Here is a 24,741-nt window from a genome sequence, read left to right as displayed (position 1 = left end):
CCGGCTTCAATTTTAGTGCCTTTAATGTGACATTCTGTAAAAACTCAACCCTCTCAACCTTCCATGTCATCCTAGTTTTCTGACAGCCACTGTCAGCTGTTTGCTTGCTAGCTATTCCCATATTTTTGGAGGACATCAATCTTACTAACTAGCTTGACATCAAAACTTCAACTGACAAAACGTTGTCCTAAAAATTCACCCATTCCAAACGCTTTTGTTCTGCCTGTCAATCAGCTCAAAAGGCTGGTGCTAAGAAACGTGGACCATATATCACTGTGTCTTTGTGTTTAGTGTGGTTATGTCTAATGTCAAAATAAAGTTTTTACTGAGTTTAACCTCACTTGCCAAGTCAAATCCGAAACAAAGATGAGACTAGCATTGGAGATTTATTTTTGGTAATCTGAAATCAAATGAACAAACACATGATGGCATACGGGTATAAACAGCACAAACCTTTATGATACAAAACAAACAATAAATGATGTGCATTATAGGTAAATAAACTTATAATTCAAGCTTGACTTGCATTTCATAATCAGTACTTTGAGAACAAAACCATTGTCGATTAATTTATTTGCCATTATAAAAACTAAAATCACAGCCCTCTAAAGAGCACATTGATATGACAGAAATGCATCTCTTATAACACATTTGTAACAGACAGCACACAACTGTATAACACTATAATAAGGTCTTAGACCTTAGGTCTTTTATTTATTCAACAAATCCATTCTCTGCAAACATATTGCTGCTTCTACAAAAGTACTTTTAATTGTCACAATATCAGAATAAAAGACTGAATAGTTCAACCCGAAACAAAGTGATATGTTTTGATCCTTTGTCTACCTCTCACCCTCATTTCTTTCTCCACTCCTCCTCCTTCCACGTGACTGTGCAGTTGCAGTAACAGAGGTATCAACACAAAAAAACTAAATGAAGATCAGAACTAATACAGTGATGGCAGAGAAAGGCTTTGGGCAGAGACAGTTTTTTGCAACTTCCCAACTCAGCTCCCATATCTCAAACCATGGCTCACTGACAGCCCAATTACTCAGCTCCCATATCTCAAACCCTGGCTCACTGACAGCCCAATTACTCAGCTCCCATATCTCAAACCCTGGCTCACTGATAGCCCAATTACTCAGCTCCCATATTTCAAACCCTGGCTCACTGACAGCCCAATTACTCAGCTCCCATATCTCAAACCCTGGCTCACTGATAGCCCAATTACTCAGCTCCCATATCTCAAACCCTGGCTCACTGACAGCCCAATTACTCAGCTCCCATATCTCAAACCCTGGCTCACTGACAGCCCAATTACTAGTGATGCGGCAATAAAATCGGTACGGTTACATATCGGGATATTATTTTTCATGATGTATCATATCGTTTTGACAATATGGCAATATTACTGTTGCGCTAGTTGGCTTAACCTGCACCAAAACTCCTTTATAGCTCGTTCTCCATCTTATTTTGAAATGGGGAGCCAATTTGTTTTCAGAACTTTCATTTCCATGACTGATCAAAACTCGTTATCTCATGGCTTTCTTGTCCCTCTGCTGCATATCCTGAGAAATATGTTTGGAATATCGAATTGCAGTATCGAATCTCAATACATATAGAATCGTGAGAATCGCATCGGCACCGAAGTAGCGTGATATTGCACCGTGAGGTCAGTCCCTGGCAATTCCCATCAATTACCTGGACACATTTAAACAAACATGGAACCAAAGAAAGAGAGAAACAGAGAGAGACAGAGAGAGAAACACACACAGAGACATACAGAGAGACGGAGAGAGAGAGACAGCGAGAGAAACACACACAGAGACATTCAGAGAGACGGAGAGAGAGAGACAGCGAGAGAAACACACAGAGACATACAGAGAGATGGAGAGAGAGAGGATAAACAGTGGTGGTTTGTTATGAGAACCATTCAGAAATAAATGTTCTGTAGTTACAACAGCACTATGACAAGAACCCTCAGAAAAAGAGGTTTGTGTAAAAATAGGTTCATGTTGCCTTTCTCTGTTAATTATCAAAGCATAATATTGCATTTTGTAACTTCCTGTAGAGGGTGCTGAAAAAGGAAATTAATCCTCTCTGCATTCCTGTCCCAACCCTGTGCCTCTTCATAATCCTTCCCCTCCAGTGTTTATGAATCTGATGAAAACAAGATCAATATGATGACAGCGTCCACCTAGACTTCTAACAGGCTTTGGGGATCTTCTGCTTTCTTGTGTATACAGTTCCATAGGTCCTTTAGTTCAGGTCCATGGGCACAAACACTGGGCTATAGAATAGAGTGAGGCCTGCTCCTCCTGCTGAAGTGCTGGAGCCTGGGTCTTTTCTACAGACTTGTCAGGGCAGACACCTTCTTCTTCCGGGCTGCCAGCATCTCGTAGAAGGGGTCCCTGCTGATGGCATTTCTACATTAAGAGAGGGGAGAACAATATGAATTTAACTTTTAGGCATGAGACGAGAGCAGGATCATACAGATGAAGGATAGGACATGACTTGGAAGAAATAAGAACCAAAACTCTCGCCTTTCTCCCAAAATGTACACTTGTTCACTTCCCGGAATGGATTTGAAAGTAAATGACTGGTACAGTTGAAGTCAGAAGTGTACATACACTTCGGTTGGAGTCATTAAAACTCATTTTTCAACCACTCCACAAATTCCTTGTTAACAAATTATAGTTTTGGCAAGTCGGTTAGAATATCTACTTTGTGCATGACACAAGTCATTTTTCCAAAAATTGTTTAAAGACAGATTATTTCACTTGTAATGCACTGTATCACAATTCCAGTGGGTCAGAGGTTTACATACACTAAAGTTGACTGTGGCTTTAAACAGCTTGGAAAATTCCAGAAAATGATGTCATGGCTTTAGAAGCTTCTGATACGCTAATTGACATAATTTGAGTCAATTGGAGGTGTACATGTGGATGTATTTCAAGGCCTACCTTCAAACTCTGTGCCTCTTTGCTTAATTTAGGGCTGCAATCCCGTTAACGGATTGATATGACAACAGCCAGTGAAAGTGCAGGGCGCCAAATTCAAAACAACAGATATCTCACAATGAAAATTCCTCAAACATACATGTATTTTATACCGTTTTAAAGGTAATCTTGTTGTTAATCCCACCACAGTGTCCGATTTAAAATAGGCTTTACCGCGAAAGCACCACAAACGATTATGTTAGGTCACCACCAAGCCACAGAAAAACACAGCCATTTTTCCAGCCAAAGTGAGGAGTCACAAAAAACACAAATAGATATCAAATTAATAACTAAGCTTTGATGATCTTCATCAGATGACACTCGGACTTCATGTTACACAATACATGTATGTTTTGTTTGATAGAGTTCATATTTATATAAAAAAATCTTGAGTTTACATTGGCGCATTACGTTCACTAGTTCCAAAAACATCCAGTGATTTTGCATAGCCACATCGATGGTTCATCATAAATGTAGATGATAATACAAGTCATACACATGGAATTATAGATATACCTCTCCTTAATGCAACCGCTATGTCAGATTTCAAAAACACGGAAAAAGCAAACCATGCAATAATCTGAGACGGAGCTCAGAAAACAATAAATGCTTGATCTGTTCGATAATGTCCATTATTTATGTCCAAGTAGCTACTTTTGTTAGCACGTTAGGTACACATATCTGGGACTGAGGAGCAGGCCGTTTACTCTGGGCACCTTTCATCCAAGCTACTCAATACTGCCCCTGCAGCCATAAGAATTTAACATCATGGGAAAATCAAAGGAAATCAGCCAAAACCTCCGGAAACAAATGTAGATCTCCACAAGTCTGGTTTATCCTTGGGAGCAATTTCCAAACACCTGAAGGTACCACGTTCATCTGTACAAACAATACTGTGCAAGCATAAACACCATGGGACCACGCAGCCATCATACCGCTCAGGAAGGGGACGCATTGTCTCCTGAGATGAACGTAATTTGGTGCGAAAAGTGGAAATCAATCCCAGAACAACAGCAAAGGGCCTTGTGAAGATGCTGGAGGAAACTGGTACAAAAGTATCTATATCCACAGTAAAACTAGTCCTATATCGACATAACCTGAAAGGCCACTCAGCAAGGAAGAAGCCACTGCTCCAAAACCGCCATAAAAATGCCAGACTACGGTTTGCAACTGCACATGGGGACAAAGATCATACTTTTTGAAGAAATGTCCTTTGGTCTGATGAAACAAAAATAGAACTGTTTGGCCATAATGACCATCGTCATGTTTGGAGGAAAAAGGGGGAGTCTTGCAAGCCGAAGAACACCATCCCAACCGTGAAGCACCGGGGTGGCAGCATCATGTTGTGGGGGTGCTTTGCTGCAGGAGGGACTGGTGCACTTCACAAAATAGATGGCATTATGAGGAAAGAAAATGATGTGGATATATTGAAGCAACATCTCAAGACATCAGCCAGGAAGTTAAAGCTTGGTCGCAAATGGGTCTTCCAAATGGACAATGACCCCAAGCATACTTCCAAATTTGTGGCAAAATGGCTTAAGGACAACAAAGTCGTGGTATTGGAGTGGCCATCACAAAGCCCTGACCTCAATCCAATAGAAACTTTGTGGGCAGAATCGAAAAAGCGTGTGCGAGCAAGGAGGCCTACAAACTTGACTCAGTTACAACATCTCTGTCAGGAGGAATGGGCCAAAATTCAACAAACGTATTGTGGGAAGCTTGTGGAAGGCTACTCGAAACGTTTGACCCAAGTTGAACAATTTAAATGCAATGCTACCAAATACTAATTGAGTGCATGTAAACTTCTGAACCACTGGAAATGTGATGAAATAAATAAAAGCTGAAATAAATCCTTCTCTCTACTATTATTCTGACATTTCACATTTTAAAATAAAGTGTTGATCCTAACTGACCTAAGACATGGAATTTTTACTTGGATTAAATGTCAGGAATTGTGAAAAACTGAGTTTAAATGTATTTGGCTAAGGTGTATGTAAACTTCAGACTTCAACTGTATATGGAAAGTCCCTCTTGCGCATGCCTACACAAATCCAACGGTGTTTTTTGAATGCATATACACTTCAGGAAGAATGAGAGGTTATTTGGACAACGCCAATAATTCACTTTATGCTGGTGATCCACTCCTCCTTTTCCTCTGATGTGGGGGCGGAGATTCGATAGAAGGTGTGGTTGCCCTCGACAACACGTCCGTCCGCCTCGGTCTTACATGCCTTGATCACCTGATCCCTGTGGTCAGGGATGAACAGCTCAAAACAGTTCTGAGAGAGAGAAAGCGAGGGAGAGAGATAGATGTGACTCAGAGGCTTTTAAAAGGAAACAGGGAGAAAGAGCACAGGAAAAGAGGGAGAGAAAGAAAGTAACTTACTGGTTTCTTGGAGTCGTCCACCTCTCTAATACTCAGATTCTCCAGAGGGATGATACCCCTAGGCTCCTTATCCTGGAGGGAGGGAGGAGTGAGAAACGAGAAGAGAGAAAACACAGCGAGAGCATTACAGCTCACAACTGGGACATTGCATGTAATGGAGAAAAAGCATAACAGAAAAAGAGAGGGGAATAGAAAGAGAGAGCAACTCACAGTAGTGTACTCAAAGTAGTACAGGCAGTTGTCTGTGAGGATGAACCATCGTCTCTTCCATGTCTTCACACGCCCTCCTGAGGGGGTTTTAGGTTAAAGGTCAGAGTTCAATCAGGATTCATTAGATTAAAGGGTTAGAACAAGCAAAATCCACAGATTAAAAAGGTGCCCCTAGACAGTCCAGGCAGACGGCAGCCCAGACATCAGCCAGTACCAGGCAGGAGGCTATGGACGCATTCCAGGTAGTCTTTAATGCGGTCATGTTTCTCAGAAGACACAGCATGATAGCAACAAAGTTGACCATGAATGCAATGCATTAGTTGAGATCATACAGAATGATAGAGAACTATTTTTTTGTATCTGTCCCATTATGACATCTATAAGTGCACAGGCAGTGCCATTGAGGCCATCTCCATTTTGAAGTAGTACATTTTCTTCTTCTACTACTACTACTTCTGTGAGTTGCTAAACAAACTGAAAGGGTGCATACTGCCACCTGGAGTGTGTTGTTTGAACAGGTATAAAGGTTGCCGATTTACTGCCACCTGCAGTTATGGAATATTTGCTCACGAGTATAATGAATTAGCTGATCCCTCCTGATGACCCGGATGGAATAATATGATCATTTTCTAACCCATAGGAAGTACCACCCAGTTGACTACTTCAAAATGGTAAAAGTCCTCAATTGCGCTGCCCATGCTGCAATGGGCTTTTGAGCACTAGAGTCCTCTATATATCTCTATGGTTGAGATACTGATTGGATGGTAGGGTTAGGTTTAAAGGTTGTTTGCGTTGAAGTCAATGACAGCTTGCACAGATTAAAGAGCAGATAAATCACATTTTACCAACAATTAAACACAATTTCATTCTTTATAATGAAATCATAGTTAACAGTAGATTTTCATTGGACAAAACCTTGTTTTTTTATTTCATTTTTATTTAACCAGGTAGGCTAGTTGAGAACAAGTTCTCATTTGCAACTGCGACCTGGCCAAGATAAAGCATAGCAATTCGACACATACAACACAGAGTTACACATGGAATAAACAAAACATACAGTCAATAATACAGTAGAAAAAAAGAAAACAAAAAGTCTATATACAGTGAGTGCAAATGAGATAAGTTAAGGAAATAAATAGGCCATGGTGGCGAAGTAATTACAATATAGCAATTAAAAGCTGGAATGGTAGATCGGCAGAAGATGAATGTGCAGGTAGAGATCCTGGGGTGCAAAGGAGCAAAATAAATAAATAAATACCAGTATGGGGATGAGGTAGGTAGATAGATAGACTGTTTACAGATGGGCTATGTTGCATGGCATGGGTTGCATGGCAGAGTATGGGAAGCAGCACCAAGAAGCAAAGCACATACAGGCTGAGGAGGTTAACACCTTGATCACACTGATAGCGTTATTACGCTAAATAGTAAGCAGCATCATCTGGATATGTGTGCAACAAATGTTCAACATTCACCTTCTGCTACCATTTCTGTCAAGCCGTCTACGCATTCAGTTTGACGCATATGTTCCATAAATCCAACGTATGCACCACACAGAACGCACTGCGATGCAATGCTGCAAGGCAAATGCAGCGCTCCATTGGAAATTAGTGTACTTCTAGTGTACCAAAATTGCGCTGTTGGCGTGATCAAGGCATCAGGCTTCCAATCCATAAATACATATTTACATACATACCTCCTGGAGACCAAAATCATCCAAAACAAATGAGGAAGAAAAAACAAAAAGACAAACTACATTGAGTCATAAATACTTTTACCCATTATATATGTTTATACTCATTATATAGGCTATATTCTTGATATGAATGAGAAGGCCAAACAGGAGAGTGTAGTTCTGCATCTGTCCATACGAGGGAGGGGAAGTATCAATAAAGCTTGCTGTCCTATGTTCTATAAGACTTTTACAGCAAAGTTGACTCTCTCACCTCGTTTGAGTAGCCAGCCCTCCCGGTCAGGGTTGAAGAAAGTGTGTGTGAGGTCATTCCCATCATCCTCTGGAATTTTAAAGGGCTCGTTCTTTATACCCTCATAGAGGTTCTGCAGAGAGCGCGAGAGAGAGAGAGATATTGAGAGTGAGTGATATGGAGAGAGAGAGAAACAGAAAGACAGAGAGCGAGAAACAGAAAGAAAGAGAGAGAGAGAGAGAGAGAGAGAGAGAGAGAAAAAGAAAGAGAGAAAGAGAGAGAAAGAGAGAGAAAAAGAGAGAGAGAGCAAAAGAAAGAGAAAGAGAGAGAAAGAGAGAAAGAAAGAAAGAAAGAAAGAAAGAGAGAAAGAAAGAAAGAACGAGAGAAAGAAAGAAAGAAAGAGAGAAAGAGAGAGAGAAAGAGAGAGAGGGGGATATGGAGAGAGGGGGATATGGAGAGGGATATGGAGAGAGGGGGATATGGAGAGAGGGGGATATGGAGAGAGGGGGATATGGAGAGAGGGATACGGGGAGAGGGTGTGCTGAAGAGGAGATCCCGTGCCATGTGTTCATTACACATTACACTCATTACACATTATAAGAGAAGACAGAGCTGTTATCTTGGCAAAGGGAGCTTGCGCAAAGTATTGAATGAAGGGTGCCAATAACTGTGGCACACATATATTTGAGAAAAATATGTTTTATGATAAAAAACATATTTTTTCTTTCAATTATTTTACTTTAATAAAATGTTTGATTTTTGTGAATATTTTGAATGAAAGACCAAAAGGATATATTTACCAAGGGCGCCATTATTAGCGGAGGGCGCTGTACTACTGCACTGTTGGAGCTAGGAACAGAAGCATTTCGCTACACCCACAATAACATCTGCTAAATATGTATGTGACCAATAACATTTGATTTTATATGATGTATTGGGTGAAATACCAGTGTGTCATCATAGCAGCAAGATGTGACCTATTGCTACAAGAAAAGGCAACCAGTGAGGAACAAACACCATTGTAAACACAACCCATATTTAAGTTTATTCATTTTCTTTTTTCTACTTTAACTATTTGCACATCGTTTCGACACTGTATATAGACAGACGTTGTCATGTGTGACCAGGTCCTCAACCTCTAGTATTGTATGGAGAGAGGGCGGAAGAAACAGAGGTATAGATAATGGGAGGGGAAGAGAGAGAGCTTTATAAAAGGACAGAGGGATGGAGAAAGTGATAAATACCCTGAGTAGGTCCTCAGGCAGGTCACCTCCATCGTTGATTCCTCTGTTCATGGCGCTGAATCTCTGGTGGGAGGGTTTGTCCTTCACATTGGGGTTATGGAGACTGGTGTTCAGCATGATCACAGCAAACGACAACACATAACACGTATCTGGAGCACAGAGAGGGACAGGAAGGTTTGTGTTCATAAGTCTGTATGAGGGGAGCAGGCGTGTGTGTGTGTGTGTGTGTGTGTGTGTGTGTGTGTGTGTGTGTGTGTGTGTGTGTGTGTGTGTGTGTGTGTGTGTGTGTGTGTGTGTGTGTGTGTGTGTGTGTGTGTGTGTGTGTGTGTGTGTGTGTGTGTGTGTGTGTGTGTCTGAATGGTGGCCTTTCTATACCGCTATGCTGGAAGACCCCAGGGTTACAGTGACAGTATCTCTGGGCAAATGCCTCCATCATCCTGTCGATCTTCTGAGCTTCGCCTGGCAACCGGAAACTCCAAAGGAACTGCCTGGGTGAGAGAACATGCAATCATAAGGGTGTGTGTGTGTGTGTGTGTGTGTGTGTGTGTGTGTGTGTGTGTGTGTGTGTGTGTGTGTGTGTGTGTGTGTTACCTGAGGGCCTGGACCAGGTTGAGGTCTGTGAATTCATGCAGCTCCACGAAGGCATGTAGAACCTCAAGATTGAAGTCATTTCTACAGAAAACACATACCCACAGACAGTATTCAAATCTATGGCCATAAAACTGAATAGATCAGGGTCATGTTCAGTAGGGAATACTGTAATTAAATGTTTTAAAAACAAACATTTGCATTTCCTGTTCATTCTGTTTCTCCTTTTTTCAAAATGTTGCTGTGAGATTTCTCAGAGAACAGCTCTGCAACCAGAAACATGGAAACTCAAATATAATCTATAATCTCCTAATACTGACCTCCTTTCTGTGGCCAATGTGTGTGTGTGTGTGTGTCTGTCTGTCTGTCTAGTGAGGATGGGCCAAATCAATATCACTGAGTTGAGAATGCATTAACCCACTTAAGAGGACACTTAAGAGGTCACTCAATACTGCTCACCCACCCACCCGTTTCTCACCTCTCCCCCAGATAGTCTCCGATGGCGGTCTTGTTAAGCCCCTCCCCTTTATAGAGAAACTGGGCGATGTCATTGCTGGTGTTCTTCAGCAGACCGCTGTCAATCAAAAACCGGATCCCCTGATTGATGGTACACAGCCAATCAAAACACAGAATCCCAACCACAGCACAGAGTGGAGGTTAGGGGCTGGTTTGCCATTGGGTTTCTCCCTCACCTTCTTGGGGTCCATGTTGAACTTCTTTCGGCCCATGGACACCTGCTTGTTTCTCTGCATGCTTTTTCTACAGACAAAACACAGTTATGAAGTCTGTATAACACATTCGTAGAGCCTACCTGAACACTACATAGGACCTTCAAAACACAATTCCAATTACCCTCATAACAGACAGAAATCTTTGTAAACCATTTAAACACACACTTCACATGTTATTAACACCATCCCTCAATTAACAGCCCCATTAACTCATTTAGATGTCTGTAGCTTCGGGGCAACAACTGGCCCAGACCAATCACTCTTAAAGGAGACACACACAGACACCCGATCACTGACATCATTACCAATCATTAAGGATGATTCTTCTCCCTCTCCCAACATTTTTACATTTGAATAATTTAGCAGACGCTCTCATCCAGAACGACTTACAGTTAGTGCATTCATCTGAAGATAGCTAGGTAAGGCAGCCACACTTATCCAGAGCGACTTACAGTTAGTGCATTCATCTGAAGATAGCTAGGTAAGGCAGCCACACATATCACAGTAGTAGTAAGTAACTTTTTCCTCAATAAACAGTTATCAGCAAAGTGCTAGTAGGAAAAGACAAGTGCAACTATTATTTATTTTTCAGGGGGCGGGCTTGGATGGCCCTTGAGACCAAATGTGGCAGAGCAGAGTGCTAGGGTTGGGGTGTAGGGTTGGAGCATAGCCTGAAGGCAGGGAGGGGCAGAGCCATCACCACACAAAGGGTAGAACGCACACAGTACATACAGTACACACACAGGACAATCCTCAGTAGAGTGATACACAATCACAATAACAGACATAGAAACACACACAGATCATACCTCTCTTTGGTAATGCCCAGGTTGTCAATTTCATTCGTCACCTCTTCTATCTCATCCTTCAGCCTCTAGAGAGAGAGAGAGAGAGAGAGATAAGTGTATGGTACAGTGAGATCACATTACTCTGTCTGTCTCGTGATGTCTGACCATCCATCAACCCCACAGAGCAGCTTTGATGCAGCCTCAGCTAATACTCATACCCATGGCACTAAAAGAGAGGGAGGGAGGAAGAGAGAGGAATGAAGGCGGGAGAAAGAAGAGTGAGAGAAGTTTGTTGTGTATATGTAATTGGTGTATGGATGGAGTATGTTTACAAGACGTAAACCAACTGAAATATCTGCCTTTGAAAAAGGGGTTTCAAGGTTTCTGACAGGAGACATACTTTATATACTGTTTGGGAGGTGTTAAGTGGAGACAATCCTATGGGTTGTGTAGGAGGAGGTAAGTGGAGACAATCCTATGGGTTGTGTAGGAGGAGGTAAGTGGAGACAATCCTATGGGTTGTGTAGGAGGAGGTAAGTGGAGACAATCCTATGGGTTGTGTAGGAGGAGGTAAGTGGAGACAATCCTATGGGTTGTGTAGGAGGAGGTAAGTGGAGACAATCCTATGGGTTGTGTAGGAGGTGGTAAGTTGAGACAATCCTATGGGTTGTGTAGGAGGAGGTAAGGGGAGACAGTTCTATGGGTTGTGTAGGAGGTAAGTGGGTGAATCTTCTACAGATGGTCCCACTGGGAACTGATGCACCTGCTGCTAGCTAGGGTCAAACCAGACAACCCTCCCCCTCCCGGTCACTCATTTTGTGGCACGGAGTCAATGTGGATTACTCTACACACAGCCAGAAACAGTAGCCGCAGCGTCACCCTTGCAAAAGAAACCTGCGACAGATTGGCTAGTGAAACGCACACTCGACCCTGTGATTGGACCAAAAAATTGTCAATCAACACAGGTCGGTGAGCTAGCGAACAGATTACTGGTTTGCTGTAGAATTCAGCTATAGAATTGGGTGCAGTGCAAAGGTCAAATTGTAGGATGAGAGGATTGACATAATAAATAAATATGCAGCTCTAAACATTGTTTGGCTTATGAAGCCCCCTCCATCTGTGCAGAGAAGATAACCTCCTCCGAATCCCCAAAACACAACAGCCACAGGAGAACTTTGATTGGACGTCGTAAATTTACCATTCACAAACACTGAAAAGATATAGCAAGCTAACAACCTCCTTTTCTACGTGGAAAGAGACTTACCAGCTACGTTAGCCTCTCGAAAAAAGCTTCTCCCAAGTGGGTGTGACACCTACTCCGATTGCCTGCTGCACTGCTACTTGGATTCCACCTGGCGATCGGTTCACCATCTGCCCTGGCCTGTCTCCCCCTGTCTGGTATAGGCACACCCGCCACACTCCCCGAGCTTTCGCTAGTCTCCAGCACACATGCACTGTTGAGGCGAGTGACTCTGAACTTACAATGGCTAGCCCCAAGTTGTTATATTTTTCTCTTGTGCTTTATGCTATTTGCCTCATGACTCCTGCATGCTTAGTTGACTATGAACTTGCTTGTTTAGACCAACCATGGGACAGACTGTTTGTTCCCACACTCGGGACTCTTGACTCTCTATTGGTTACACGGACTCTTGGCCTCTCATCCTATTCTAATCACCTCTCGCCGGCGTTGTATTCATGTTACCTGATGAAATTGCTGTACAATATGATCTTGTTGCCGTCTAATGCACATTCTAATGTTATAAAATCAACACTGCAGAGCTCTCCCTGTCCTCTGCCTTGCCCTGTTTGTATTACTTCCAATTATATCTGGAAATGTGCATGAACACCCTGGCCATCTGCTGTTGCTAGCCCCAATTCTGATTTGTGCTCTGATATCTGCTTCAATTATTTCTGGTCTTGTAAAAGCCTGGGATTTCTGCACGTTAACACTAGAATCTTATTACCTAAAATGGGTAAATTGAAAGTGTGGGTTCACAGCTCCAATCCAGATGTGTTGGTCATTACAGAGACATGGTTAAGAAAGAGAGTTTTGAGCAATGATAACCTTTCTTGTTAAAATCTTTTTCGGCAAGACAGATCTTCCAAAGGTGATGGAGTGGCAATCTTTAACAAGGATCACCTTCAGTACTCGGTTGTCTCCACCAAGTCTGTCCCCAAACAATTTGATTTGCTGGTATTACACATTAAACTTTGTTGACTGATACTGGGTGTTATCGGCCACCATCAGCACCGGCCTGTACCCTAAATGCCCTAAGCGCTCTCCTGAATTTGTCCTATTAGGTGACCTAAACAGGGACATGCTTAAACCACCAGACCAAGTCCTAAAGCAATGGGACTCAAATCAAATTGTATTACTTACGAGCCCCTAACCAACAATGCAGTTTAAAAAAATACAGATAAGAATAAGAAACAAAAGCAACAAGTCATTAAAGAGCAGCAGTAAAATAACAATAGCGAGACTAAATACAGGGGGGTACCGGTACGGGGTAATATGTACATGTAGGTAGAGTTTTTAAAGTGACTATGCATAGATGATAACAGATAGTAGCAGCGGTGTAAAATAATGGGGGGCGGGGGGGGTAATGCAAAGTGTCTGGGTAGCCATTTGATTAGATGTTCAGGAGTCTTATGACTTGGGGTTAGAAGCGGTTTAAAAGCCTTTTGGACCTAGACTTGGCATTCCAGTACCGTTTCCGTGCGATAGCAGAGAAACCAGTCTATGACTAGAGTGGCTGGAGTCAACGACAATATTTAGGGCCTTCCTCTGACACCGCCTGGTATAGAGGTCCTGGATGGCCGGAAGCTTGGCCCCAGTGATGTACTGGGCCGTTCGCACTACCCTCTGTAGTGCCTTGCGGTCAGAGGCCGAGCAGTTGCCATACCAGGCAGTGATGCAACCTGTCAGGATGCTGTTGATGATGCAGCTATAGAACCTTTGAGGATTTGAGGACCCATGCCAAATATTTTCAGTCTCCGGAGGGGGAATAGGTGTTGTCGTGCCCTTTAAACGGTCTTTGTTACGGATACAGTTATCCTGTGTGTTTGTGTATCCTGTGTGTGTGTTTCTTTTCTCTCCTTCTCCCCTCTCAGGTGAAAATCATCACTCCCCAATCAGTCAACAATCAATCATCAATCAGAAGACACACCTCCTCCTATTTCCTGACCTATCACAGTTCCTTCCCCATGGTTTAAAAACCCCATCATTTGTTTGTTCTAGAGCTCAGCTCAATCTCTCTGTAAATGTCATGTCTGTAGGTCTCTGTGTTTCACTCTCACTTTGTGTCTTAACCTCTCTTTTGTTTAAGCACCTCATAGCACTTTGTCATCACCTGTGAGTATTGTTTTTGCTTATGGTGTTTGTGTTTGATTGCTGGTGGGAAAAGGGGGAAACCAAGACAAGTCGCCCATGGGCATACACTACCCGTAGGTGAACTTTGTTAAATACACTAGTTAGAACTGGGCGGAACACCCACTGTATTTTTGGTTAGTTAGCTGTTGTTAAAGTAGGCTAGTCTAGCTTAGGAGTGTTTTTGAATACTTATTGTTTCTTTCCTTGGGTCCAGCTCAGCCCCTTTTCCTGCTCCCCCCATTACCGTGTGTTTATAAATAAACCTAGAGTTTGACGGTAGATTTCTGTTGTGGTTATTTCGTTCACACTTTTCCTTTGTCACAATAATAATTTGCATGAGTTATGTTACGGGTCTCATTACCATCCCCCCTAGACTGTCGGGCCAAAAGGGATTCGTAACAGTCTTAAATGATTGTGTTGGAGTTGTGCCTGGCAGTGCAGTCATGGGTGAACAGAGGGGACTGAGCACGCACCCCTGAGGGGCCCCTGTGTTGAGGATCAACCTGCCTTCTGCTGATTTCAAGCTCTTATGACTGCTACAAGGTTCCTATTTTATACCATGTTGTGCTGCAGCCATGTTCCGTTGCTATCATGTTGTCATGTTGTGCTGCTACCATGCTGTGTTTTCATGTGTTGCTGCCATGCTAATGTTGTTGTCTTAGGTCTCTCTTTATGTAGTGTTGTGGTGTCTCGTCGTGATGTGTTTTGTCCTATATTTGTATTTTTCATTTTCAATCCCTTTTGCCTTCTGGTAGGCCATTGTAAATAAGAATTTGTTCTTAACTGACTTGCCTAGTTAAATAAAATCAAGAATATTAACTGTTTACTTTGCTAGCTCACCAGCAACAATTACTAACAGGCCGACTGATCTTTTGGTATGTAAAAATTGCTTGAAATGTATCATTTAGTTATGAAGCTTGTATTTGGAATTTGCTGTTAAAATGAATTATTACTGTGGCGAAGACACTTCATATGCGAAGCTCTTCACTTGCGCTCTACAAACTCCTGCCTATGGAGGGCTTTTTTTCCTTGTTGAAATGTTTGCTGTTGCTTTCACACATGTAAATACATAGACCTATGTGGTAAATCTATATGACATCCAATACAACAATAATAGCTAGCGTTTCATCATTCCATCCCTATACTGTTAATTTCAACAGTCATTTCTGTTTCATAGGCCTATAATACATTTTAATTTAGCCAAACATTTTGTACACTGCTCTGAGTGGGCCCAATGTTTATAGTGCACATGAATGTTCGCAAGACTAATGAGGGAGAAGTTCTGTTTATTTGATTCATATTTCCTGTGTTATGTCGGAGTTCTGTGTGTCTGTGTCCTATTTTTTAAAAGATATGATTTAACAAGGCAAATCAGTTAAGAACAATTCTTATTTACAATGACGGCCTACACCGGCCAAACCCAGACGACGCTGGGCCAATTGTGCGCCACCCTATGGGACTCCCAATCACGGCTGGTTGTGATACAGCCCCATGTCTCTGCCATTATGTTTGTGGGTAATAGGAGTGAACATGGTGCTCAGTGTAACAGAAATATGCTACATGGCCTGCGCTCCACGCTTTGGGGTCAAATCGTTCAATAAGAGAAAATGATTGTTCCATGTATGCATGGTGTTTAAATATTAACAATCATTAAGTCTGATTAAGACGAATGTACTAATGTAACAATGGATGTGCAAAATTCCTTTTACATTGTAGAACCAGTTTATTGCCAATTGGGTAATTGTATGGTCCTGGGGGCCAAGTGCTTATAGGTCTACCGGTTTGAGCTCCTTTTAGACTGTTTCTATTTGGTTTCTCAAGGGGAGGCTGTACAGTCTTGCCCTCTACCTGTGTCCATTCAGATATGATAGGTTAAGCCTGGTACAGAGGCTATTTATTTTGGGCTATTGCCTGTGTATATTTGGTAAATTTACTTAAATTTTGTATGATATGGTGCTTTCACCATTGATCACCAAGACCTGTAAAATAAATCTACACTGAGCACGTCAACCTGCCTTCTGCTGATTTCATGCTCTTATGACTGCTACAAGGTTCCTATTTTATAATTACATAGTCTAATCAAACTGTGTTGTAGACAAATGAATGAAAAGGGCTGCCTCAATATATACACAAAGATTTGTAGTTGCATGTATAGATTCTATTTTTTTACTTGAAAACATGTGACTTAAACTTGTGACTCGACTTGCTCCTAAAATAACTTGAGTCTTGACCTGTATTACTTGAGACTGGGATAATAGTGACTTGGTCCCACATCTCACACACAAACACAGTCCCTTTCAGGGTCAGGTTAAGGGGCAGGTCAAGATCTAAGCCCCTGGCTGGCTAATCAGAGCCACTGAGATCAAAGACACAAAAACAGAGAGATGAAACAAAGAGAAAGAGGGGGGGATATTGAAAACATTGTTTTGTGAATGTACCAAGTCATTACACAATTAAAGACAGACAACATGAAAAACTATAGGTAATCTAGTAAAAAAAAGAATTCACAAGAGTATAACAAAATCATATAACAGCAAATTAAAAACATTGACAGGTCAGGGAATCAAACTCAAAATCCTTCATCAATGATTTAAAAACACCAATCGGGACAAGTTCTTCCAGTTTAAAAGTATTTTGTAAGGTGTTCCAAGATGATGGCGCAGAGTATATAAAAGCCCTTGTACCAAATACAGTTCAGACATTTGGAACAGTTAGCAAGATAAAGTCCTGCGAACGAAGAGAGTACCCACCACATTTCTGAACAATACAAATGCACAAATAAAAAAATGGTAGTAAACCCATAATGGCTTTGTAAATAAAAGTATACCAGTGACTGAGCCTAGAGAAGGCCAGCCAACCCTGGTATACAAAGTGCAGTGGTGCGTAAGAGTTTTGCAGTTTAAAATAAATCTCAAAGCTGCATGGTAAAAGGTGTCAATTGATCTCAAACACTGAGCAGAAGCATTCATATATAAAATATCCCCATAGTCTAGTAAAGGCATAAATGTAGCTGATACTAGCCTCCTGGCTTCAAAAGAAAAACAGGCCTTATTCCTAAAATAATAATCATTTATTATTATAGGGTGAGATGAAGAGACAGACGTTGCGTCCAAATGGCTTCCTACTCCCTACATAGTCAATTACTTTTGACCACTACCAGTGGACTTCATAGGGAATAGGGTGCCATTTGGACGCAACCAGAGAGGGGGTTACAGACCGGTTTCTAACAGATTAGAGGGATAATCATCGGAGGACAATATGCATGAGAGAGTCTGCTGACTGATGTATCCTGCATCTGTGTTTAGGTTACCAGTTTGACAAGTCGCCAGTCTCGGTAACAGGGACATTACACACTATTACCACTCCATCAGCCCCCCTGGGGTCCTACCATCCTTTACCAATAGACAACTTTAGCACAATACTAATATTAATGTTTGCACACACCCACAGGATAAGAGCGCCTGCTAAATTACTTTTTGTTTTGCCAGTAATTTACTGGCTTTTAAAAATAAAAATGAGTCATTTAGCAGACACTCTTATCTAGAGCGATTTACAGGAGCAATTACGGTTAAGTGCCTTGCTCAAGGGCATGTCAGCAGATTTTTCACCGAGTCGGCTTAGGGATTCAAACCAGTAACCTTTTGATTACTGGCGCAAAGCTCTAACCGCTCTGCTACCTGCGACTTCTGTGCTGCCAGTAATTTACAGTAACCTACTGGCTACCGTTCCATTTATCATTATCACATCAAATCTACTGAAACACCAATGCACAGCATATTACTGGAACACCTGTCTACAGAAACATGCTGCATTTCTAGAATCTAAAGTGCATTACTGGAAACAGTGGTAAATAAACTGTTGCAGATTTACAGTGCAGGGAGCTAGTATCAACGACAGGCAGTATTTCTGCTCCATGTATTTGATATACAGTACAGTACAGTAGGTATTTCAATACCTATTTTGTCATTTGTATTTCACTGGCCTAAATGTAGCCCATTTTGTAACAGTTTAATAATGCATGCATGAATTTCCGAATACAAAAATGAACTTGCAAAAAGCCCGCTTAACTATAACAACATTGTCGGTAACGGTAACATAACCTTTATACTTGGCATGACTGTGCTATGTTCTTGCACTGACAGTGTCGCTGTGGATAAGTGTGTCTGCTAAATTACCAAAATGTAAAAATGAACACTTGCAAAGAACATGCTTGGGCATCAGCCCCTGAACTAGGCCTTAATTTGATCAAAATACAAGTATTTTAAGGGTTGAACTCAGAATAATACCCAGCTGTGTGCTTTGCAAGTTCATTTTTACATTTCAGTCATTTAGCAAGTGCTCTTAGTCGACTTAGTCAGTGCATTATACTAAGGTTGATAAGAAAACACATCATGGCAAGTACAACCTTTACTGAGAATTTTGTTGAAATTAAGGATACATTGGCCTTCAAGGTATTTTGTATTTGTAACAAGTTACTTTGAAGGATCTTTGCCCATCTCTGGCTAGTGGAAAGTACGTTACTGTAAGTTAGACCAGTAGACCAGTTGAGAACAAGTTCTCATTTACAACTGCGACCTGGCCAAGATAAAGCAAAGCACTGCAACACAAACAACAACACAGAGTTACACATGGAATAAACAAACGTTCAGTCAATAACAATAGAAAAAGTCTATATACAGTGTGTGCAAATGGCATGAGGAGGTAAGGCAATAAATAGACCATAGTAGCGAGTAAATTACAATTTAGCAAATTAACACTGGAGTGATAGATTAACACTGGAGTGCAGATGATGATGTGCAAGTAGAAATACTGGTGTGCAAAAAAGTAAAATAAAACAATATTGGGATGAGGTTGGTAGATTGGATGGGCTATTTATAGATGGGCTGTGCACAGCTGCAGCGATCGGTAAGCTGTTCAGATAGCTGATGCTTAAAGTTAGTGAGGGAGATATAAGTCTCCAACTTCAGCGATTTTTGCAATTCGTTCCAGTCATTGGCAGCAGAGAACTGGAAGGAAAGGCGGCCAAAGAGGTGTTGGCTTTGGGGATGACCTGTGAGATATACCTGCTGGAGCGCATGACCAGTGAGCTGAGATAAGGCGGACCTTTACCTAGCAAAGACTTATAGATGACCTGGAACCAGTGGTCAGGCGACAAATATGTAGTGAGGGCCAGCCGACAAGAGCATACAGGTCGCAGTGGTGGAGTGCATACAGTTTGCTGAGTAGAGTATTGTAAGCTATTTTGTAAATGACAATAGCCGAAGTCGAAGATTGGTAGGATAGTCAGTTTTACGAGGGTATGTTCGGCAGCGTGAGTGAAGGAGGCTTTGTTGCGAAATAGGAAGCCGATTCTAGATTTAATTTTGAATTGGAGATGTTTAATATGAGTCTGGAAGGAGAGTTTACAGTCTAGCCAGACACCTAGGTATTTGTAGTTGTCCACATATTCTAAGTCAGAACCGTCCAGAGTAGTGATGCTAGTCGGGCGGGTAGCTATCGGTTGAAAAGCATGCGTTTAGTTTTACTAGCGTTTAAGAGCAATTGGAGGCCATGGAGGAGTGTTGTATGGCATTGAAGCTCGTTTGGAGGTTTGTTAACACAGTGTCCAAAGAAGGACCAGATGTGGTGTTGTCTGCGTAGAGGTGGATCAGGGAATCACCCACAGCAAGAGCGACATCATTGATATATGCAGAGAAAAAAGTCGACACACTGAACTTTGTCTGAGAAGTAGTTGGTGAACCAGGCGAGGCGGTCATTTGAGAAACCAAGGCTGTTGAGTCTGCCGATAAGAATACGGTGATTGACAGAGTCGAAAGCCTTGGCCAGGTCGATGAAGACAGCTGCAGTACTGTCTTTTATCGATGGTGGTTATGATATCATTTAGTACCTTGAGAGTGGCTGAGGTGCACCCGTGACCAGCTCGGAAACCGGATTGCACATCGGAGAAGGTACGGTGGGATTCGAAATGGTCAGTGTGTCACGAGTCCGACCGAGGGTGGTTCCCTTTCCCGGGCGGGTGACGCTCGGCGGTCGTCGTCACCGGCCTATTAGCTGCCACTGATTGTCTTTCCTCCCCCTCCTTGTATGTTTAGTGGTAGCACCCGTTTATGTTTAATTAGTTTGTCTTTATTAGACAGTCGGCTCTGTTGTAGAGGTACGTGTTAGTGCCTGGTTGTTGTGCGGGATTATTTCAGTGTAACCTTCGGCTCTGTTGTAGAGGTACGTGTTAGTGCCTGGTCGTGATGTTTTCCGTTGTAGATTTTGATTCCCTGTATTTGGGAACGTAACTATTGTGAGCACCCTGTGGTGCGTTGGTGCTATTAAAGACGCACAGCATTGAACTCTCTGTCTCCTGCATTTGACTCCACACCCACGACACCCGGAGCATTACAGAATCCCGCACCACCAAATTTAATGGAGTCAGCAGGAGCAGCAGCCAACCCTCTCCCATCGATGGAGGAACGGGTTCTCCACCACACCACCGTCCTCCATCGGATCGGATCCGCGATGGATCAAGTGATGGAGAGAATGGACCGATGGGAGAGGAGTGGTCTCCTCTCTCCACCTTCGGCACCCACGGTTCCGGACTCCCCATCTCCCGACTCCAACACCCTCCGTCTGACGCTACCGAGGGCTTATGATGGAGCGGCGGCGGGTTGCCAGGGGGTTCTGCTTCAGCTGGAGCTATACCTGGCCACCATCAGACCCACTCCCTCAGGAGCAGAGAGGGTGAGTGTCCTCATCTCCTGGCTCACGGGTCGTGCTATGGAGTGGGCGAATGCAGTCTGGAATGGCCCAGACTCAGCGCGGGAGCACTACCCAGAGTTTTCCCGCCGCTTCCGTGCCGTGTTTGATCACCCTCTAGACGGCCGAGCGGTGGGAGAACGACTATTTCATTTCAGGCAGGAGAGGAGGAGCGCCCAGGATTAGGCGCTGGAGTTCCGGACCTTGGCAGCAGGATCCGGGTGGAGCGACAGGGCCCTTATCGACCACTACCGGTGTAGTCTCCGAGAGGACGTCCGCCGGGAGTTAGCGTGTCGGGGCACCCCTCTGTCACTGGATCAGCTGATTGACATGTCCATTCGACTGGATAATCTGCTGGGTGCCCGCGGGCATTCAGAGAGGGCCCTGTGCGTTCCACCACCCAGCCCCTCCGCTCCCATTCCGATGGAGTTGGGAGGGGCTGCGCCGAGGGGTACCGGAGGAGGAGGCCTTCCCTGCACCAACTGTGGTCGGAGAGGACACACGTCTGATCGGTGCTGGGGGGGTCTGTCTGGGAGTAGAGATGGCAGGTGGAACGCTTCTCGGTCACCCCAGGTGAGTCAGCGTCAAACTCACCCAGAACCCCCTGTTGGCCACATGTTTGTCTTAATTTTTTTCATTCACTTTTTTCCCTCTTCCCAGCATAGGGCGCTAGTCGATTCAGGCGCAGCTGGGAACTTTATGGATCGCGGACTCGCTCTTAAGTTAGGGGTTCCGCTGGTGCCGATAGATTCTCCTTTCCCCATGCACTCCCTAGATAGCCGGCCATTAGGGTCAGGGATGGTCAGGGAGACCACGGTCCCACTGGACATGGTGACGCAGGGGAATCATAGGGAGCGTATCAGTTTCTTTATTATTGATTCGCCTGCGTTTCCAGTGGTGCTGGGGACTCCCTGGCTGGTCCGGCACAATCCTAAAATTTCGTGGAGACAGGGGGTTCTCCAGGGGTGGTCAGAGGAGTGTTCTGGAATGTGTTTGGGAGTTTCCATCGGTGCCACGTCGGTGGAGAGTCCCGACCAGGGTTCCAAGGTGTGCATTCCCCCCGAGTATGCCGATTTGGCAATCGCTTTCAGTAAAGTGAAAGCGACTAAATTACCACCTTATCTACCGGGAAGGGATTGTACGATAGATCTCCAGGTAGACGCTGCGCTTCCCAAGAGTCACGTGTACCCGCTGTCCCAGGAGGAGACGTTGGCAATGGAGACATATGTCACGGAGTCGCTGGGACAGGGGTACATTCGGCCCTCCATTTCACCCGTCTCCTCGAGTTTCTTTTTTGTGAGGAAAAAGGAGGGAGGTTTGCGTCCGTGTATCGATTATAGAGGTCTAAACGCCATCACAGTGGGGTATAGTTATCCTCTACCTCTCATCGCTACGGCGGTGGAATCGTTCCACGGAGCGCAGTTCTTCACAAAACTGGATCTCAGGAGCGCGTATAGTCTGGTGCGTATTCGGAAGGGAGACGAGTGGAAAACCGCATTTAGTACCACATCAGGCCACTATGAGTACCTCGTCATGCCGTATGGGTTAAAAAATGCTCCAGCCGTTTTTCAATCCTTTGTAGACGAGATTCTCAGGGACCTGTGCGGGCAGGGAGTGGTTGTTTATATCGATGACATTCTGATCTACTCGGCCACTCACACCGCGCATGCGTCTCTGGAGCGCAAGGTGCTTGGTAGACTGCTGGAGCATGACCTATACGTCAAGGCTGAGAAATGTGTGTTCTCTAAACGAGCCGTCTCTTTTCTGGGATATCGCATTTCCACCTCGGGGGTAGTGATGGAGGGCGACCGCATTAGGGCCGTGCGTAATTGGCCGACTCCGACCACGGTAAAGGAGGTGCAGCGGCACGACACCCGGAGCATTACACAGTGATCTGTTTGTTAACTTGGCTATCGAAGACTTTAGAAAAAGCAGGGCAGGATGGATACAGGTCTATAACAGTTTGGGTCTAGAGAGTGGGTCACCCCCTTTGAAGAGGGGGATGACCGTGGCAGCTTTCCAATCTTTAGGGATCTCGGATGATACGAAAGAGGTTGAACAGACTGGTAATAGGGGTTGCAACAATGGTGACGGATCATTTTAGAAAGAGAGGGTCCAGATTGTCTAGCCCAGCTGATTTGTACAGGTCCAGGAATAGAGCAAAGCACAGGCAAAGTCCTAGAGGAAAACCTGGTTCAGGTCTGTATTCCAACAGACAGAGACAAATTCACCTGTCAGCAGGATAATAACCTAAAATGCGAGGCCAAATATACACTGAGTGTACAAAACATTAGGATCCTCTTACTTATATTGAGTTGCACCCCCTTTTGCCCTCAGAACAACCTCAATTCATTGGGGCATAGACTCTACAAGGTGTCGAAAGCGTCCACAGGGATGCTGGCCCATGTTGACTTCAATGCTTCCCACAGTTGGGTCAAGTTGGATGGATGTCCTTTGGGTGGTGGACCATTCTTGATAAATACGGGAAACTGTTGAGCGTGAAAAACCCAGCAGCATTGCAGTTCTTAGCACCCTGAAACAAGTGTGCCTGGCACCCTGAAACCAGTGTGCCAGGCACCTACCACCATACCCCGTTCAAGGGCACTTAAATATTTTGTCCTGCCCATTCACCCTCTGAATGGCACACACAATCCATGTCTCAAGGATAAAAAATTCCTTATTTAAATCTCTCTCCTCAATGTCATCTACATTGATTGAAGTGGATTTAACAGATGACATCAATAAGGGATCATAGCTTTCACCTGGATACACCTGGTCAGTCTGTCAGGGTATTCAACGCTCATCCTACGAGGTCCGGCACCTGCTGGTTTTCTGTTCTAGCTGATATTTAAATTGCACCCACCTGGTGTCCCACGTCTAAATCAGTCTGTGATTAGAGGGGAACAATTTAAAAAAGCAGTGGAACTGGCTTCAAGGTCCAGAATTGAATTGGAAGGATTTATGTCATGGAAAGAGCAGGTGTTCCTAATGTTTTGTACACTTCGTGTACACTGGAGTTGCTTACCAAGACAATATAAATGTTACAGAGTGGCCTAGTCACAGTTTTGACTTAAAATCAGGTCAGAAAAACATCTATGGCAAGACTTGAAAATGGCTGTCTAGCAATGATCAACAACCAACTTGACAGAGCTTAAAAAGAGTTTAAAAAAATAATAAATGTGCAAATACAGGTGTGCAAAGCTCTGAGAGACTTACTCAGAACAGAAAGACTCACAGCTGTAATCACTGCCAAAGGTGATTCTAACATGTATTGACTCAGGGGTGTGAATACTTATGTGAATGTGTTATTTCTGTATTTCATTTTCAAAAATTAGCAAACATTTCTAAAAACATGTTTTCACTTTGTCATTATGGGGTATTGTGTTTTTTGTCATTATGGGGTAATGTATGAGAAAATAGATGTAATCCATTTTTAATTCAGGCTGTAACACAAAATGTGGAAGTCAAGGGGTATGAATACTTCCTGAAGGCACTGTAGGTATTCAGATGTATACCTTGTTGTTTTTTATTAAATTGAGGGTTCATATAAATTATCATAATAAAATATATTTGGTCATGGAATAACATTTGGGGAAATCGGTTCTAGACTTTATTTTCCTTATCCATCATTAAATAGCCTGCCTAAAAGATATCATGAGTCTTGTAAAACCAGGTAGAATTGCAGAAAATTATCTTATTAAGAAAAAAAAGAAAAAATGCATCAGTCCCTCAAATTAAATTAAATAAAGCTGGTGTTGT

General features: G+C 43.2%; 1 protein-coding gene across 1 annotated transcript in view; it reads right to left on the bottom strand.

The window, feature by feature from the left end:
• Window positions 1–367: 367 nt before the first annotated feature.
• LOC135512109 (cytohesin-1-like) overlaps window positions 368–24,741 on the bottom strand; it is a 36,355-nt gene continuing 11,981 nt past the window's right edge. Inside the window, exons 3-14 of the mRNA XM_064933779.1 lie at window positions 10,890–10,954; window positions 10,042–10,108; window positions 9,828–9,946; window positions 9,353–9,433; window positions 9,137–9,249; window positions 8,762–8,910; window positions 7,539–7,650; window positions 7,289–7,291; window positions 5,596–5,672; window positions 5,386–5,457; window positions 5,124–5,278; window positions 368–2,426 (exon numbers count right to left, since the gene is read on the bottom strand). Of these exons, the coding sequence (XP_064789851.1) occupies window positions 2,348–2,426; window positions 5,124–5,278; window positions 5,386–5,457; window positions 5,596–5,672; window positions 7,289–7,291; window positions 7,539–7,650; window positions 8,762–8,910; window positions 9,137–9,249; window positions 9,353–9,433; window positions 9,828–9,946; window positions 10,042–10,108; window positions 10,890–10,954 (1,092 nt within the window). The 3' untranslated portion in view covers window positions 368–2,347. The remainder of the gene's footprint in view (window positions 2,427–5,123; window positions 5,279–5,385; window positions 5,458–5,595; window positions 5,673–7,288; window positions 7,292–7,538; window positions 7,651–8,761; window positions 8,911–9,136; window positions 9,250–9,352; window positions 9,434–9,827; window positions 9,947–10,041; window positions 10,109–10,889; window positions 10,955–24,741) is intronic.

This window comes from Oncorhynchus masou, chromosome 24, assembly GCF_036934945.1.
Source record: "Oncorhynchus masou masou isolate Uvic2021 chromosome 24, UVic_Omas_1.1, whole genome shotgun sequence".
NCBI classification, from domain to species: domain Eukaryota; kingdom Metazoa; phylum Chordata; class Actinopteri; order Salmoniformes; family Salmonidae; genus Oncorhynchus; species Oncorhynchus masou.
This window is presented reverse-complemented; position numbering and strand designations above follow the sequence as displayed.